This window comes from Castor canadensis, chromosome 2 (genome assembly GCF_047511655.1).
Source record: "Castor canadensis chromosome 2, mCasCan1.hap1v2, whole genome shotgun sequence".
Taxonomy (NCBI): Eukaryota; Metazoa; Chordata; class Mammalia; order Rodentia; family Castoridae; genus Castor; species Castor canadensis.
In genome coordinates, this window is record NC_133387.1 from 183647935 (window position 1) to 183664308 (window position 16374).

General features: G+C 50.4%; 1 protein-coding gene across 4 annotated transcripts in view; it reads left to right on the forward strand.

Moving 5' to 3' along the window:
- The window catches only part of Tmprss13 (transmembrane serine protease 13), a 36768-nt gene that overhangs the window by 5799 nt on the left and 14595 nt on the right, over positions 1–16374 (forward strand). For 2 of the 4 annotated variants that reach the window (XM_074066645.1, XM_074066647.1), the window contains exons 2-9: positions 5993–6227; positions 7128–7232; positions 9927–9965; positions 10061–10183; positions 11393–11522; positions 13303–13395; positions 14335–14378; positions 15620–15782. In XM_074066645.1, coding sequence (XP_073922746.1) covers positions 5993–6227; positions 7128–7232; positions 9927–9965; positions 10061–10183; positions 11393–11522; positions 13303–13395; positions 14335–14378; positions 15620–15782 — 932 coding nt within the window. The remainder of the gene's footprint in view (positions 1–5992; positions 6228–7127; positions 7233–9926; positions 9966–10060; positions 10184–11392; positions 11523–13302; positions 13396–14334; positions 14379–15619; positions 15783–16374) is intronic. The other 2 variants (XM_074066646.1, XM_074066648.1) reach the window with 1 other exon arrangement.

The following is a 16374-nucleotide window of genomic DNA, read 5'->3' on the forward strand; positions in this document are numbered from 1 at the left end:
AGCCTTCTGTGCTGCCCTCTGGAGGACCCACATGTGCTTGGAACGGGAACCCTGGCCACTGACAAGGCACAGCCAGGTGGCAGGAGTGGCAGCTGGTGTGCCATGCTGGCCTGTTTCCTGACGTGGAAAGGGCTCACAACTGTGTTACCTCAAGTGATAACCCCAGAGACCACCATGGGGAAGGTGGGGAGCAAAGGTGGGGTCAGGAAAGAATGATTGACAGGAAACGGCCAGAGGTTCCACCTAGGTGCCCTACTCTGTCCTGGCCACCTGTTCTGCATGGGTTGAAGAGCTTCTGGTGTGCAGGAGGCCTGTGAAGAGGTCAGGGCCCTGCAGGGACTCAGGCATCTGAGTTCCCTTCTTGGGTCTTGTGCTCACTGGCAAAGGTCAGGATTGGGCAGGAGGCCTGGGCTCTGCTCCTTGTACTAAGGACCTTAGACAAGAAGTCTCCTCCCTTCCTTGCTCCCCGCCTGCTCAAAGCATCCCATGTCAGGGTGAGGTCGAGCCTCCAGGTGGGAGGGTGTAATCTCAGCAGTTGCTTTCCAAGGATTGAGGGAAGGAAATGAGTTAGTACCATAGCAGGTTAGACATCAGGAAGAACTTCTAGCAGGGTGGGGTGGCAGGTCATGAAATGCCTAAAGAGGAATGGCTGTGGGATGTCCCATTCTGATGGTCCTTGCAGACGAGAATGCTTCCTAACACCCTGCAATGTTTGGGTCAAGGTTAAGAGTCAGAGGATGGCTGCTGCTTGCCTCTGGCCTTGGAGCTGCATTCCATCCTGACGTCCCTATAGGGCTCCCAGACCCCCACATGGCACTTCTTATTCAGATCTTGGGGTCCTAGGACTCTCCTTTTGTCCTACTCTGAGGGACCTACTGCTCTCCACTTGCCTCCCCCTAGCTCTGATAGCAGAGGACTCACTCTACCGAGAACACTTCTGGCTCAGGGCTGCCAGCGTTTTCCCGGCATTACCCATTCTGACTGCTCCTGGCTTCCCGCTATGTCTGCCCATAGTCTAATTCCCCTCCTCCAACTTTACAAAACACCCTCTCCCCCACCATCTTCCCGCCCATTTCCCTCTGCACCTCACCCCCACCCCCTCCATCCCTGGCCCCTTCATAATGAGGAGACAGGGACAGAATGACAGGGTCAAGTACAGGTGGAGACACTCAGCTAGGGCTTAGAACATTGCAGGGTTCCTTGTTTGAGGTGGGAGCTGGACCTGCTGTTTAGTCCCTCTGAGCCCCAGTTCCTCGTGTATAAACTATGGGTGATCAGTGGTGCAGGTTTCCTCACTAGGAATGAAATAATGGGGTGAAACTCTGCAAATGGTGGTCTTTGAAGAGACAAAGGAAATCCCACAGGACAATTGCAATACTGTTAGTCCTACTTGCTCCTAGCAGACCTGGTTGGAATTGAACCAGAACCCTGTCACTTACTTGCTGTGGGATTTGGGCCTGTTTTTAACTTCCCTAGACCTCAGTTTCAATATTTATAAAATGGGTACCAACTGCAAAGAGCTGTGAGGAGGTTGAAATGGGATGGAGTACAGTATCCAGTGGCTTGTTGGACAATTTACATACCAGGATTTTTCTTGTATATTCCCATTTATCTGGGGGGATGAAGGTGATTGGCTCCACCTTACTCTTAAGGAAACAAGTTCTGATAGGCTCCACGTTGTTTGCCCAGGAAAATCCAATTAGAAGCAGGTCTTTCTATTTCAAGCCAAACATTCTTAAGCAAACAAACAAAACCCACCATCATAGTCAATGTCACTCAAGCCTTCACTGTGTGCTGGGCATTTTGCATATACAATCTGTGACTACCATGCCATGAGTAGGGTGTGCACTGGACCTTACAGATAAGGAAGTTGAGATGTAAGGAGGTTAAGTCACTTGCCCAATGTCACACAGCTAGATTCCAGCATAGTGGCTCTAACCCTGACTGCTCCAGGTCACTAGGCTCTGTCCTGATCTGGCAGGCCATGGACTCCAACATGGTTCACACCAGAAAGTAGCACAAGACTAAGATCCCTGAAGGAACCTCCAGGCTTGACCTCAGCTCCCAATAGATTTCCTAGTCCTGTAGGGCCACAGGCCCCAGTGCTTTTCTGTGTCCCAAATGTGAGACAAGTGCATACTGCACCAAGAGGCTCTCCTGCCTCAGGAGGGCAGCGAACCCGGGTACAAGTGGGTGGAGGTGGAGTCCTGACCCTGTGGAGCTGGTAATCCAGCTCTGAACCTTGGCTTCCCTGACTGTAAAACGGGCTTCTAGAACTTTCAATGTCTCAGTGTGAGATGAAGCTCTCATGAGGTCATAGACATGACCTCAAAACATGTAAATTCAAAAGTGCCCCATCCCTGTGAGTGATGTGTATTTTCTTATATTGAATGACAGAAATCCCCTGAAGTTAGGAAAGAGTCATAGTGTGAAACTTACAAGGAGGGACACCAAGAAGATGCTGTAATGCCAGGTCCCTGGCAGGAGTAAAGATTAGGCCACCACTGGTGGGAAGGCCACTTGGGGCCTTACATGGTGGTCCCTCTGATTAAAGGACCTTAATCTGGCTGTTATTCACACCCTCTTTTCTCACCCCCCTGTTCAGCCCCTTCAGCTGCCTGTGACTATTAATCTCAGCCCAGGTGCTGTGGTTTCAGGGCAAGCGGGAGAGGAACAGTCACTTCCTAGGTATCTCCTGTGTGTCAGGGGCTGGCCAGGGCAGTACCAGTCTAATTTTACAGATGGAGAAAAGGCTTAGGCAGTAAATGTCTGGCCCAAGGTCACATTGCTACTAAATGATAGATCCAGAATTGATATTCAGGTCTGCCTGACCCCAAAGCCAGAGCTGTCATCATATGCCCTCTCAAATGGGAATGTGGTCATGAGTAGAGTGCTTGCCTAGCAGGTACAAGGCTCTGGGTTCTATTCCCAACATCTTAAAAAAAAACCAATTGGGCTGTGAGTGTAGCTCACTTGCCTAGCATGCATAAAACCCATTTCCCCAACCCTAAAGTAAAGATACATTCTATAGCTCTTTAGCGTCTCCTTGCTCCCAACCTTAGCCCTGTTCCATCTGGAGGTGCCAAAGGCCAGTTAGTCCATGTTTTATGGAAAGCTAGTTTCTTTGGCCAGGAGAGGGTGACCTTAGCTCCGGACCAGCTGTGTCATGCTTTGTGCAGCCTGCCAGGGCATCAGTACTCTTGTGTATCTACCCCCATGCATTAATGGACCCCAGCAGTTCCCTGGGGAGCCACTCTGCCTCTGGTAAGTCAACTTGAGAGTCCTCCTTGAATTCTTTCCCTTAGACCCCAGAAAATGAGGATAGAACCAAACCAAATTGCCTCTGACACCCAGAACAGTGACTTTAAAAAGTGAAACTGAAACATCATAGATGATAAGATAAGGCTGGTGGTGTTAACTTGGACCAGATGGTCTTGTGAGGAGGACTTGCAGCTGGTCTGCTTAGTGAGGATGATGGCAAATGCATTCATGTACAGTGGCTGGTGACAGATGGAAACAGAGCTCCAAAAGGTTCAGAGTCTTCTGTCTTCTTTGTACAGAAGGACCGCAGCCCAGCACTGGGTCCCCAGGCACAGGTGGGCTTTTTCCATGGTTTCCACCATTCCTGCTGCTCCCAGGACAGCCACCCTCCTGAGCAGCCAATTAGTCATTGGCAGACATTATAAGAGTCAGTCATGGCCCTTGGGCCAGGTCAGTTCCTGCTCTGGGGACTCAGAAGGGGGCTGAAGAGGCAGAGATGGCCCGAGGGAGATCAGAGAGATATCTTTTTTTTTTCTTTTATTTATATGTGTGTACAATGTTTGGGTCATTTCTCCCCCCTTCCCCCCACCCCCTCCCTTACACCCCCTCCTTCCCTTTCCCCCCCACCCCCTTGCTACCAGGCAGAAGCTATTTTTGCCCTTATCTCTAATTTTGTTGAAGAGAGAGTATAAGCAATAATAGGAAGGACCAAGAGTTTTTGCTAGTTGAGATAAGGATAGCTATACAGGGAGATGACTTGCATTGCTTTCCTGTGTATGTGTGTTACCTTCTAGGTTAATTCTTCTTGATCTAATCTTTTCTCTAGTTCCTGGTCCCCTTCTCCTATTGGCCTCTGTTGCTTTAAAGTATCTGCATTAGTTTCTCTGCATTGAGGGCAACAATTGCTATCTAGTTTTTTGGGTGTCTTACCTATCCTCATACCTCCCAGGTGTGCTCTTGCTTTAACGTAAGATCGAAGTTCAGTCCCCTTGTTGTGTTTACCCTTGATCTAATGTCTGTATATGAGGGAGAACATAGAATTTTTGGTCTTTTGGGCCAGGCTAACCTCCCTCAGAATGATGTTCTCCAATTCTATCCATTTACCAGCAAATGATAACATTTTGCTCTTCTTCATGACTGCATAAAATTCCATTGTGTATAGATACCACATTTTCTTGATCCTGTCGTCAGTAGTGGGGCATCTTGGCTGTTTCCATAACTTGGCTATTGTAAATAGTGCTGCAATAAACAAGGGTGTGCAGATGGCTCTGGAGTAACCTGTGTCACAGTTTTTTGGGTATATCCCCAAGAGTGGTATTGCTGGATCATAAGGTAGATCTATGTTTAGATTTTTAAGAAGCCTCCAAATTTTTTTCCAGAGTGGTATAGAGGGCGAGAGGGAGGAGAGAAGGGGCCCAATCTGATGGACAATAAGCCAAGGACATTCAAGCATTTCCCATGAGCCCTGACCCCCCCCAGCACCCTGTCCTAGGCTTAGTGCACCCAAAGGTGGGGGCTCCCCAGACAGAAGCAGTACTGTTGCTCCTTGGCAACAAGGAGCTATATTCTTTCGTTCAACCCTTCTCAAGGAGGCCTGGAGCCTGACTTTGGGGGCTCAAATCTTACTGCTACTTTCTAGCTCTGAGAAGTAGATCAAGTTTCTTAATCTCGCTGCCTCTGTTCTCCCTGTGCAAAAATAGGAATGATAATGGTTCCTAACCTACCTTGTAGGGTTAGGATGGTTAAATGAGTAACTATGTGTAAAGCACTTACAGCATGTTCAGTCTTCCAATGATAAATTAACACAGGAAATATGAATTAATAAATCACTCAACCTACAGCTGAGCAAGCTTAAGGATCCTGTCCAAGCATGATGAAATCACACCACAGACGTACCTTGTTCTTGCTTCTCCAGTTCCTCTGGGAGTGGCGGGGTGGGGGGGAGGTGTCAGAGAGAAAGAGAGAGAGAGAGAGAGCTGCAAATGTGTGTGTGCAGGAATTCTAGTGATACTGAGTTCTAGGGTACAAAGGAGCTCTTCTTTTCTTCTTTCTTTTTTTTTAAATTGAGGTACTGGGGTTTGAACTCAGAGTCTCACACTTGCCAGGCAGGTGCTCTACCACTTGAGTCACACCTCCAGTCCAAGGTTTTTCTTAATTGGTATTCTTCAGACACTTAGACAACAGATTATAGTAACAGCAGTGTTGTATAATGGTTAAGTTTTGTTGTTGTTTTGAGCTCAGGCTGGCCTTGAATTTGCTACCCTCCTGAGTTCTGAGATTATAGGTATGCTCAACCCGTGCTTGGCTGGTGTTTTATAGTCTAATACACATACATGAAAGAAAAGGATGGTGATGTAGGGGTGGAAGTGAAGAGGGCAGAAAGGGTGGTTCCTTGCCTATGGGGGCCTGCATTTCTTCCATATGAGGTCTCAGGGTGAGGAGAGCCCAGAAACCCCTTCTTCTGACCCTCCCTAACACATGTAGCCTCAGCAGGTGCCCCTGAGCCCCAGGTAATCAGCCCATTGCCCTGCAGCTCTGCAGGTCCTGGAAGGGGGACACTGGAGTGGAGCAGAGAGGCAGCAGACTCTGAACCTTCCTTGTATCCTTGGCCACACTTTTCTTCTTGGTCCTTCCTTTGTCCAGCCATTTGCCCCCAACATATTATTCTCCATTCAGCAAGGCCCACAGCCAGGGTGGCTGGCCTGAGGGATGCCCTTCACTCTGTTTGTAGAATGCTTTCCCGGCAAAGGCATCTCCAGCCCGGACTTCTCCAGCCCGAGCACCCCCTTCCAGGTCATCATCGGGCAGGTCATCATCTGTCACGTCATCATCTGTCAGGTCAGCCTCCACGACATCCTCTCCGACAAGAGTGTACCTGGTTAGAGCAACACCACTAGGGGCCGTTCCCACCCGGGCATCTCCTGCCAGGTCAGCGCCAGCCACCAGGGTCACCAGGGAGAGCCCAGGTAAGGGGGATGCTGCAGGGAGGGCAGAGGATGAGGGAAGCCAGCTGTGGGCAATGGGGAGATCTCAGGTGGCACTTTCTGCTCCTTGTGCCCCCGAGACAATGATGTAGGAGAACAGCTGGGTGAGCAGAAAGGAACCATCACATAAAAACACAGAATAGTGGGAAACGAGGGGCATGGAGGAATGGAGGAAGAAACCTGGACCAACAAAGCAATTTGTAACCTTGGAGACTGCTCAGCTGGGGACAGAGCACCGATTTCAAGGGGTAGCTAGAGATTGGGCTACTCCTTGGGCCGTGTTGTGTGTCTGCTGGGAAAGCTGGAGACTACAGTGGAGAATAAGGTCATGATCAATGGACCAGTGTCTGGGAAGAGCAGGAAGGGAGGGATTCTGACCAGGCAGACACCCCTACTTCCAGCCTTCTAGACCGTGGGTTATATGGTTCAGCTACAGGAAGTCAGAGAGGCCTGTGGACCTGTTTCCACACATCGCAGACGTCAGCCTGTCCCCCTACCACAAAGACCTGGCTAGTAGGTGACGCATCCCAGTCTTATCCTCTCAAGGGTAGGTGAGGCTCTTTTGGTGAGCTGGGCTTTGGAACCAGACATACTGCATTTGAATCCCTGCTGGGCTGCTCACTAGCCAAGTAACCTTGGGCAGATTATTTCATTTCCATGAGCCTCAGTTTCTCCAGCTCACAAGGATGTAGTGAGAATGAAGTAGAACATGAGCACAGTGCCTGACTGGCCCAGAAGAGAGGTGACATAAAAGGTTATCAGGCAGGCCTGAAGTGCAGAGGTCCTAGCAGGGCCCTCCTAGGCCAGCCTTGCTTCCTTTTCTCTCCTCCTCCACACCGGACTCCTCCCCAATAGCTTCCCCTCTCTACCACCTGCCCCTAGGTCTCAGCCTGCCCAAGTTCTCCTGGCAGGAGGCCCAGAAGCAGCTGCCATTCATCGCGTGTGTGCTCCTCCTCATCGCCCTCGTGGTCTCACTCATCCTTCTCTGTGAGTTGAATGGAGGGAGCAGGGTGGGTTCTAGTCATCGCTGAGTGGAGTCGGGTACTCTGCAGCGACAGAGACTTTAGACACTCCTGGCTATTATGTCTACACAGGGACACCCCTACAAATGGCCTTGAAACACGGTACAGCCAGGTCCCTTTGAGGTGGCTGGGTGAAGACTGTAGGACACTGGGGAGCCTGGGCTCAGGTCCATCTGTACTGCTACTTACTGTGCAACTCACTGGAGTGAATGGGTTAACCATGCTGAGCTCCATTTCTGCATCTTCAGACAGAAGGATGTTCATCCATTCATTTTAACTTACAAGTGCTATAAGATCTCATCCCAGCTTCTTTGGAGTATGAGGACTAAGTGAGAAGATGGCACAATGCCTGGGACAAAATTTCATTCTAAGAATTCCAGCTACTAGAACAAACAAGCAAACAGATCAGGCATGGTAGCTCATGTCTATAATCCCAGCTATTGGGGAAGTAGAGATTAGGAGAATCAAGGTTTGAGGCAAGCTCAGGCAAACAGTTAGTGAGACCCCATTTCATCTAATAAGCCGGGCCTTGTGGTATGTACCTGTGATTCCAGCCAAGCAGGAGGCATAGGTAGGAGGATTGTAATCTGAGGCTAGTCGCCCCAAGCAAAAATGTGAGACATTATCTGAAAGATAACTAAAGCAAAAAAGGGCTGGGGGTGTGGCTCAAGTAAGCATAAAGCCCTGAGTTCAAACCCCAGTACCAAAAAAAAAAAAAAAAATCATGAAGCATTGGTTAGAAAAGCCTCCAATGGTTATTTGGTCTGCAGGATATGGTATTCAGTGCTAGGAGTTCAGGCCTCTCACTTTCTCTTTGGAAAAGATACTCAAGACACGCCCTGGGCTCTGCTCAGCAGCAGACTAGGAGCCCAGCATGGTGGAGAATCTAGGAAGTGAGTCAAGATGCACACCCATCACACTGTCCTGTGCTTGGGAAATCATAGACTCTTAGGGGAACAGAGCTGGAAATAACTCAAGCCAAATACTTTGGAGAGTGATTGCAAAGAAGAGGTGACAGCTGTACAGGCCAGAGTGCGGAGCGAGATGAGGACCTGAAAGACGAGAGAGCAGTTGTGACCTGAATTGGGCACCTGAGCAGATGGGCAGCTACTGGACATTGAAGGGGGGGTGTCGTGTGGGTAAGGCTGGCATGGGAGAAAGGGAGGGACCCTCCTAGTCAGAGGGGAGAGTGCACATTTGGGGACCTGAGGGCCATCTGTTTGGCTTGGCAAGGCCAGGCTGTGTGGCAGAGAGCTGAGGAGTAAGGATTCTGCAGAAGAGGTAGCACAGGCTGGCGATGGCGGGGTGGACGAGGACCAGGAAACACCTGGTATCTGGCAGGGTTGTTGGAGGAAGAGGGCCATGTGGGAGGAGGCGGCGTGATGGTAAAGCCTGGCTTCAGCATCACACATTCCTGCCTCTGCTCCTGCAGCTGTGTGGCTTCAGCAGGCTAATTAACATTCTGAGCCTCAGTTTCTCCATCTGCTGACCAGGCAGTGCAATCGCTGTCACGATGCATGTAAAGGCCTCCAGGCCTCTGGGTGATGCCAACCACAGGGTAACTCCTATCAGGGTTCCTGCACTGCTCCCTCTCCCTTTCCTAGCACAGGCACTCCCTTCCATGAGAGCACTGGGAATGACCCAGAATGGACACGTAGCACCCAAGGGCTGGCTCACCAAATAGAATTAAAGGTTGAAGCCTAGTTTTGCAGCATTTCCTGGAGTCCCCATGACTCCTTCAGGCCAGGAGTTAGTGTGACTTGTGTAGGCCACCAACTTGCTACCCAGTGGGGTCAGGACTAGAGCCTGGCCTCCTGGCTCCCCAGCAGAGCTCTCTCCATAACACAAGGAGGGGTTCATGACTGCAGCTTCCTGAACATCTGAGAGGGGGTTGCCTGAAACACCAGGGCTTGGGAGCAGGACAGGAAGAGGAGGGGCTAGACCAAAAGATCAGGAGGGACTCGGAAGGAGCTGGCCCACTAGGGCAGTCTTCACCTTGGTGACTGACAGACAGCATACTGGGCCAGGGGAGAATGTGGAGGTTAAAAGTAGGCTGGGTGAGGGGCCAGAATGCAGGTTTCTGGGGCTTCCAAGGAGAGCTGTTTCTAGGTAGTAGGGGTCAAAGTTCTGAGTTTGGAAGAGATTGGTGTTAGAGACAGAGGAAGTAATGAAGCTGATATTCACATAAGATTTGTGAAGTTGTTTTCTTGTACATTTGGGAACCAGTTACCTAGAGTTGTTCATCAAGTGAGAAGACATTTAAAGACAGGGACTGGGGACAGAGGACACTCCTTGTTTAGGGAAGAGGGAGGAGGAAGCAAATCCAGAAGCCACTGAGGTAGGAAGTACAGAAACCCTTGAGAAGACAGGATAGTTGTGTTGTACAGGATAGAAATTTCTCTGCTGTGACCGTGTAAAACACAGAGAAGAGAAGATGCCAAAGAGGCTCTGAAGGGAGAAGGTGGGATACTGGAAAAGGAAGTTTCTCTGACCACTACCTCGGCCAGCATGTAGGGTGGAGGAGCTCCCAAAGTAGTGTCCACCTCTCTTTCTGTCTCTCTGGGTGGCTGGCTGCTTGAGTCTGCCTGTGGCTACCCTGCTTCCAGGGACTTTCTGGAGCATTCTGGAGCATTCCTGAGCAGTCTTTCTCTCCATACAGATGGGGGACGAGAGCCCCAGAGTTCGAGAGGGATTGCAGGTCGGTGCCTCAGAACCCCCAGGGCCTTGGGCTGCTTAGTGAGCAGTCTATTTGGAGCTGGTGGTGACTCTGCCATCTGTCTTGTTTTTCTCTAGTCTACTTCTGGCGGGGTCACACAGGGATCAAGTACAAGGAGCCAGTAGAGAGCTGCCCCATGCAAGCCGTTCGCTGTGATGGGGTGGTGGACTGCAAGCTGAAGAGCGATGAGCTGGGCTGTGGTAAGGAGGCCAGGCATGGGGAGTATGTGCCCATGTGTGCACGTGTACGCCAGTGTGTGCATGCATGTGTATGTGTGTACTCTGGCATGTGCAAGCTGTATTACAAATTGTGTAACAGTGCAAACAGAAGGCACTAGACAGAGAATCAGAATATCTGGGTTATAATTGCAATAGATGTGGGTTTGAAACCTGTCTTTGAGCATTGTGTGAGTTGGATAAGTGACTTACCTTCTCTGGGCTTCAGTTTGCTAATTCCTATTTATTTATTTTATTAATTCAATTATTTATTTTGTGGTACAGGGGTTTAAACTCAACGTCTATATCTTGAATCATACCACCTGCCCTTTTTGGTGAAGGGCTTTTTCAAGATAGGGACTCACAGACAATTTGCTGGGGGCTGGCTTCGAACTGTGATCCTCCTGATCTCTGCCTTCTGAGTAGCTAGGATTATAGGTGTGAGCCACTGGCGCCTGACTTGCTAATTCTTGAAGTGAGTGGATTGGACAAGATTAGTGACTCTCAAATAAAATCTGATGACTCTCAAGTATCAAATAGAAAAGCAGAATAGCTCTAGCTGGGGGCAGGGAGGGGTCTGTCAGGAGCCTCCTCCTTATGCTCTTCCTCCTTATCCAGCAGGTGACCTTTAACCTACCCCCCTTATGGTTTCTTGAAGTCCTATACAAGCATGAGATCTATTTAAGCTATGGTCCTGGGAGGTTTGTGCATGTGTTATGTGTGTAGAGTCTTGCTGTGGTGTGTGTATGTGTGTGTGTGTATGTGTGTGTGTGTTCTTCCCACTCATTTCACTTCTGCATTTACCCACAATGATAACCATCTGTGACTGAGACTGTCTTCTGAGCACTCCATCAGATCATGGGTTTTTATTTCCCTTGTCATCTTTTCCTTTGGGCATGTCACAGCCCTCTCAGGGTGACAGCTCCTTGGTGGTGTTTGCCCCTCTTCCAGCAATGGCCTCCTGTATCCTGCTAGAAGGACAGCTTCCCTGTCCCAGCCCCTTGCTTTGGCTCTGCCATTACTGAATGATTTGGGCCTGTGGCCATCACTCCTTGGGTCACTCTCGGGGACTTCTCCAAGACCTCAGTGAGGAATCCCAGGACAAGAGCTTCTCAGAGCCCCCCTCAGCTCATCCTCCAAGAGCCTGAAGCTTCCTGGCACTGAGGGCCTGCTCTGCCCTTTTCTGCCCTGCAGTGCGGTTTGATTGGGACAAGTCTCTGCTTAAAGTCTACTCCGGGACCTCCCATGAGTGGCTCCCTGTCTGCAGCAGCAACTGGAACAATTCTGACTCCAAGAAGACCTGCCAGCAGCTAGGGTTTGAGAGGTAAGCCTTGAGGTCCTGGCCTCAGGGGTGTTGCAGGCATATCACTGGAACCTCAGGTTAAAAAGACTGAGGCTCAGGAGGTTGAGGCAGGAGGATAGGGAGTTCAAGGCCAGTCTGGGCTACATAGGGAGACCCTGTCTCAAAAAAAAAAAAAAAAGGCAAGAGGAAAAAGATCCTGGGGAACCAGGGCTGATCTCACCAGCTCAGGACACCCTTGAGTCATTCAAAAAGACAGTGACCCAGGGATCCTGTGGTTATAGGGCAAGCTGTTTCCCTGAGGCCCAGGCAATGATCAGTGGGTCTGTAATAGCGTCATTCTCCTCAAGGGCTTTGCATCAAAGCACCCTCACATCCATCACCGCACACTGCATGGTTACGGTGGGCCTGGGAGGCAGGTGGGTGTTGGGCAGATCCTGTCTTCTTACACCCGGGCACTGGAAGCTCGGGCTGTGCAAAGCCCTTTGTAGACCATGAACGGTAGCAGTTGTGGCTTGGACTAGAATGCATCAAATTGGAATGAGATGGGGTTGGTGTGGCCCTGCCAAGTCCTAAAAAACCATGGCTCTAAAGGTTTTACAAGGAGGCAAAGATGATTTTGAGGATTCACCAATATGTGTGAAGTTCTGGGGAGAAAGGTTTAGGATTTCCCAGTGAGTTCTCTGTAGAAGAAACATTTAGAAAACCAGGGTTAAGGACTAGGACCTAGAACAGTTTGTCTGTCCCCACCTGAGCCTCAGAGTCCTGGTCCATGAATGAAAGGTCGGATCGATTCAGATGGAAGACCATGGATATCTGTTATCCATGAGTTGTATGACCTTGTGCAAGTCTGAACCTTCCTTAGGCGTTCAGTTCTTTGAGTGTCACTTGTGCAAATAGCCTTCTCTGAGCTTTAATGAGATGTCAGAAACAGTGTGACACCCAGTCATAAAGAGGTAAGATGGGATCACACCCTTCCAGAGCCTCTAGTATGGTATGTGAGAGGAAGGCTTATAGCAACAGTCCCGCACAAAGCTGTGTATGGAGAGGGTGCCTAACTGCTTGGAAGAGAAAGCAGAGAATGGAGGAATGGGTCCTCTGGGTAGAGGAACAGCATGTGCAAAGGTCTGGTCTCATCCAAGGGGGTAGCATGTTCTAGAAATACGTACTAATTCCATGCAGAGAGAGAGGAATGTACCAGAATCACTTGGGGTGCTTATAAAAATGCCCCCCCAGAATCCAAGGCTGTAGGGTTAGGACCTAGAGGTTTGCTTAGCAAACACCCCAGGCACACTGCTCTGCAAGGCACCAGTGTGCCTGTGGAATCAGTCACCTGGGGTTTTTGACATTAGATTGGGTCTGGGGTCCTGCTGATGCCACATGATTCATGGATCAGTTTGGATAAAAAGGGGCTGCATGGTTGTTTCTCCCAGGAGAGCATGCACCAGAATCACCTGGGAACCTGTTAAAAGACAGGCTGGTGGGCACACCCCCAGAACTTCTGATTCAATAGCTTTGGATCAGGGCCAAAACATGCATGTCTAACTAGGGGATACTGATGCGTCCAGTCCAGGACCATACTTTAAAAGTACTGGGCTGGCACATAGGACTGGTGGGGCAGGAGCAGAGTGTGTAGGTGGGATCAGGCGATGGGGGCCTTGTCTGCTATGTAAAAGAGAGGTTGCCTGGCAGACCATGACAGTTGGCCTCTGTCTGCAGAGCCAGGAAGGAGGAGGTGAGTGCTCTAAGGCCAGTGGGAGACTTGGGCTCTTTGGGTTCATCCTTATTCCCTTCCTTCTTGCAGTGCTTACCGAACAACCGAGGTGGCCCTCAGGGACTTTGCCAGCAGTTTCTCAGTCTCTGACTACAACTCCACCATCCTGGAAAGCCTGCACAGGTACAGTGGGGCAGCCAGGTTCTTGTGTGTGAGCTAGGGATAGAGGGGATGGGAGGGGCTTTGAGCCAGGGGACCCTCTCCCTGTCTTCCTGTGACCCAGGTTCCAGGAGGGCATCACCAATGATCAGAGCACCTCCAACACAGTCCTCCTCACTTCCTGGCTTAAAGAATTTTATTAAGGCTTGGTACAGAGGGTACGGTGAGCACAGAGGTGCCCCAAGAGTTTGCCTGGCTGTCAGAGACAGTTAATAAACCTTGGGGTCCCCACAGTTTAGACTGAGAGCTTCTGCAGAGAGTGAACTTGGGGTGGGGAAGGAAGAGGATCCTGGGGCTGGTGAAGGGCAGAGGGGACAGGAGCAGGAGACTTAGGTACAAGTGATCAGGCCCATCTAGAAGCATTATTGGCTTTCCCTCGAGCCTTCCCATTCTGTCGTTTTTGTACTGCAGCCCCTCCTTGTCCTGGCCTCACAGAGGGGAGATTGGGGGGCATTCCTGAGCTGGTGTTATTACCTTGTGAAGGAAGAGAAGAAGCTAGGCTCCAAGAGAAGGGCTGGTGCACCTGGATGCCTGTTCTGGGTTGGGTGGTTCTGTATGCTACCTTGAAGAGCTATAACAGAGGCTCACTAGGCCACCTGTTAGTTGTAGAGACACACCAGGACAATAAAGTCCTGGGTTCCAGGAACATGGATCTGGCCAATGTGTGCAGTCCACCATAAAAAACTGGGGGAGGGAGGGGATGAGTGTAGAGATCATTTCTTCCGAGCCATTCCTATTCCTGGAGAAAGCACCAGGAGGAAGAATGTCCCATTGGGAGAGAGAAGGTCAGAATCTCCATTCCTCATGCCAAGGGCAGTTTCCTTGAAATGGGATAGGATCTGAGGCTTTCTGGAGGAGGTGGCCACTGTGACCTTTTCCTACCTTCTGTGTCTCCTCCTGCAGGTCTGAATGCCCTTCCCAGCGTTATGTCTCTCTCCAGTGCTCCCGTAAGATGCTCTTCTTGGATAGTGGCCTGTGCAGAATGGGAGTCAGGGGTGGGGCCCTTCTGAGGGAGATAATTGCCCCTAGGGATCCAAGCCAGGAAGAAGGGTATAGCCAGCAGGCCTCCTCAGGGCCAGGGCCCTGGAAGACACTTGGGCAGCCTAGGGTAAGACTTCCCTTCTCCTGACTCTGGTGGAAGCTCAGTTCAGCAACCTCTCTTATTCCAAGGAAGCCATTTGAATCTCATGGACTCTGGGCAGGCTGAGGACTGGGAGAGGAGAGCAGTGTGGGGTCAGCCATGAGCTCTGCATCAACAGACAGGGAACAGGACAGAAATGTGTCATTAAAACCAACCCTCACCGAGCATGGTGTATGTGGAAGGCACTGTGCCCTGCAATAGCCTTACAAAACAGATGTCGTTGCTGTTCATTCACTGAAAGAAGGACAAAATGTTCCCTTCCCTTCCCCTGTTAGGTGAGGAGCTGAACTCTGACCTCAGGTCTGACCCCAAAGCCCAGGGTCTGCATTTTCAGTGATGACTGAGGGCAGGGTGGTCACAGTGCTGTGGATGGAGTGCTCGCTCTCTCTACACCCTCCACCACCACTCTGCTGGCTCCTGTGCCCATTCAAGAAGAAAAGACAAGATTTGTCTGGATTGCCTTGTTCTAGAACATGCCTGGAGATGTTCCCTTGAGATGAAGGGTTTCAACAGCACTAAATGACCTGTCCAGGCACCACTGGGTACAAACCCACCTATGTGTCACAGAAAGTCTGTTTCTCCTTTGTTTTGAAATGAAAGGTCCCCATCACAGTCAACTCAGGGTGATTTAGAATTTGTTTGCCTTCCTGAGCTCCTGATGGCAGCCCTGGCTTCACCCTCAATACTCTAATAGCCGGCTCAATGCCAAGGCATCAGGCACTGGGTAGGCATTTGTTAAATCAATGGGAGGGAGGGAGGAAGGAAGGAAGGAAGAAAAGAAGAAGGGAGGGAGGAAGGAAGGGAGGAAGGAAGAGAAGGGAAGAGGAACCTGCTATCAAACTTCCTACTGGCTGTTCCCAGTAACCTAGCCCTCCCAGTGGAATTTCTGTTTGGGCAGGAAAGAGCCATGCTACGTTATATTAAGTGACAAAGAGGTAGCTCATGAGTGGGTGAGTAGGTGCCTGCCAGGTCCTCCCTGGCCCCAGGGAATGTGGCAAGGGCGCTAAGAAAAAGTAGGGTCATGATTTGTCTCTTCACTTTCCTCAGACTGTGGCCTGAGAGCCATGACCGGGCGGATTGTGGGAGGGGCATTGGCCCCAGAGAGCAAGTGGCCTTGGCAAATCAGTCTGCACTTCGGCACCACCCACATCTGTGGGGGCACACTCATCGATGCCCAGTGGGTGCTTACTGCTGCCCACTGCTTCTTTGTGTAAGTGTCTGAGGGCCTTGTGAATCAATGGCATCGGGGACCAGAGATCACCGGGGATGGGAGATAGCCAGGAAAGGCTGGTGGCAGACCCACCTTTGTGTGGAGGAGGATTTTGATATGAGTTTAGTCTCCATAAGCCAGGCCACTTTGCTGCTGCTTGGGTGGTCACTGAAGTATGGGTTGGAGGTGCTTATTCTGAGCACAGCCCAAGCATGAAAAAAATGCCACTGGTTGCCCCTAGGAAGAGTGAGGAAGGCAGGAAGAGAGCCTTAGGACCCTTCCCGCTGGAGAGCAAGTGAAAGAAAGAGGCATCAGGTTTGTTGTTGCCTTCTGCAGCCAGAAGGAGCAGCGAGGAGCCTGAAAATCATGAATGCTGTCCACAGAATTGAGAGAGGGAGATTGAAGGAGGACAGTGAAGTCAGTTATTCCCTTCTGGGGGCCCACAGTCCAGACCTTAGGGGCACTGGATCCCAGTCCTGAATCTTCAGCAGATCACTTTGTCCTGTCTAAATTTCTGTGACTGATGGGGGTGCTACACACCTGCCATATGTTCTATCCTTGGTGGTGTGTACAGGAGAGTGAACACCACACA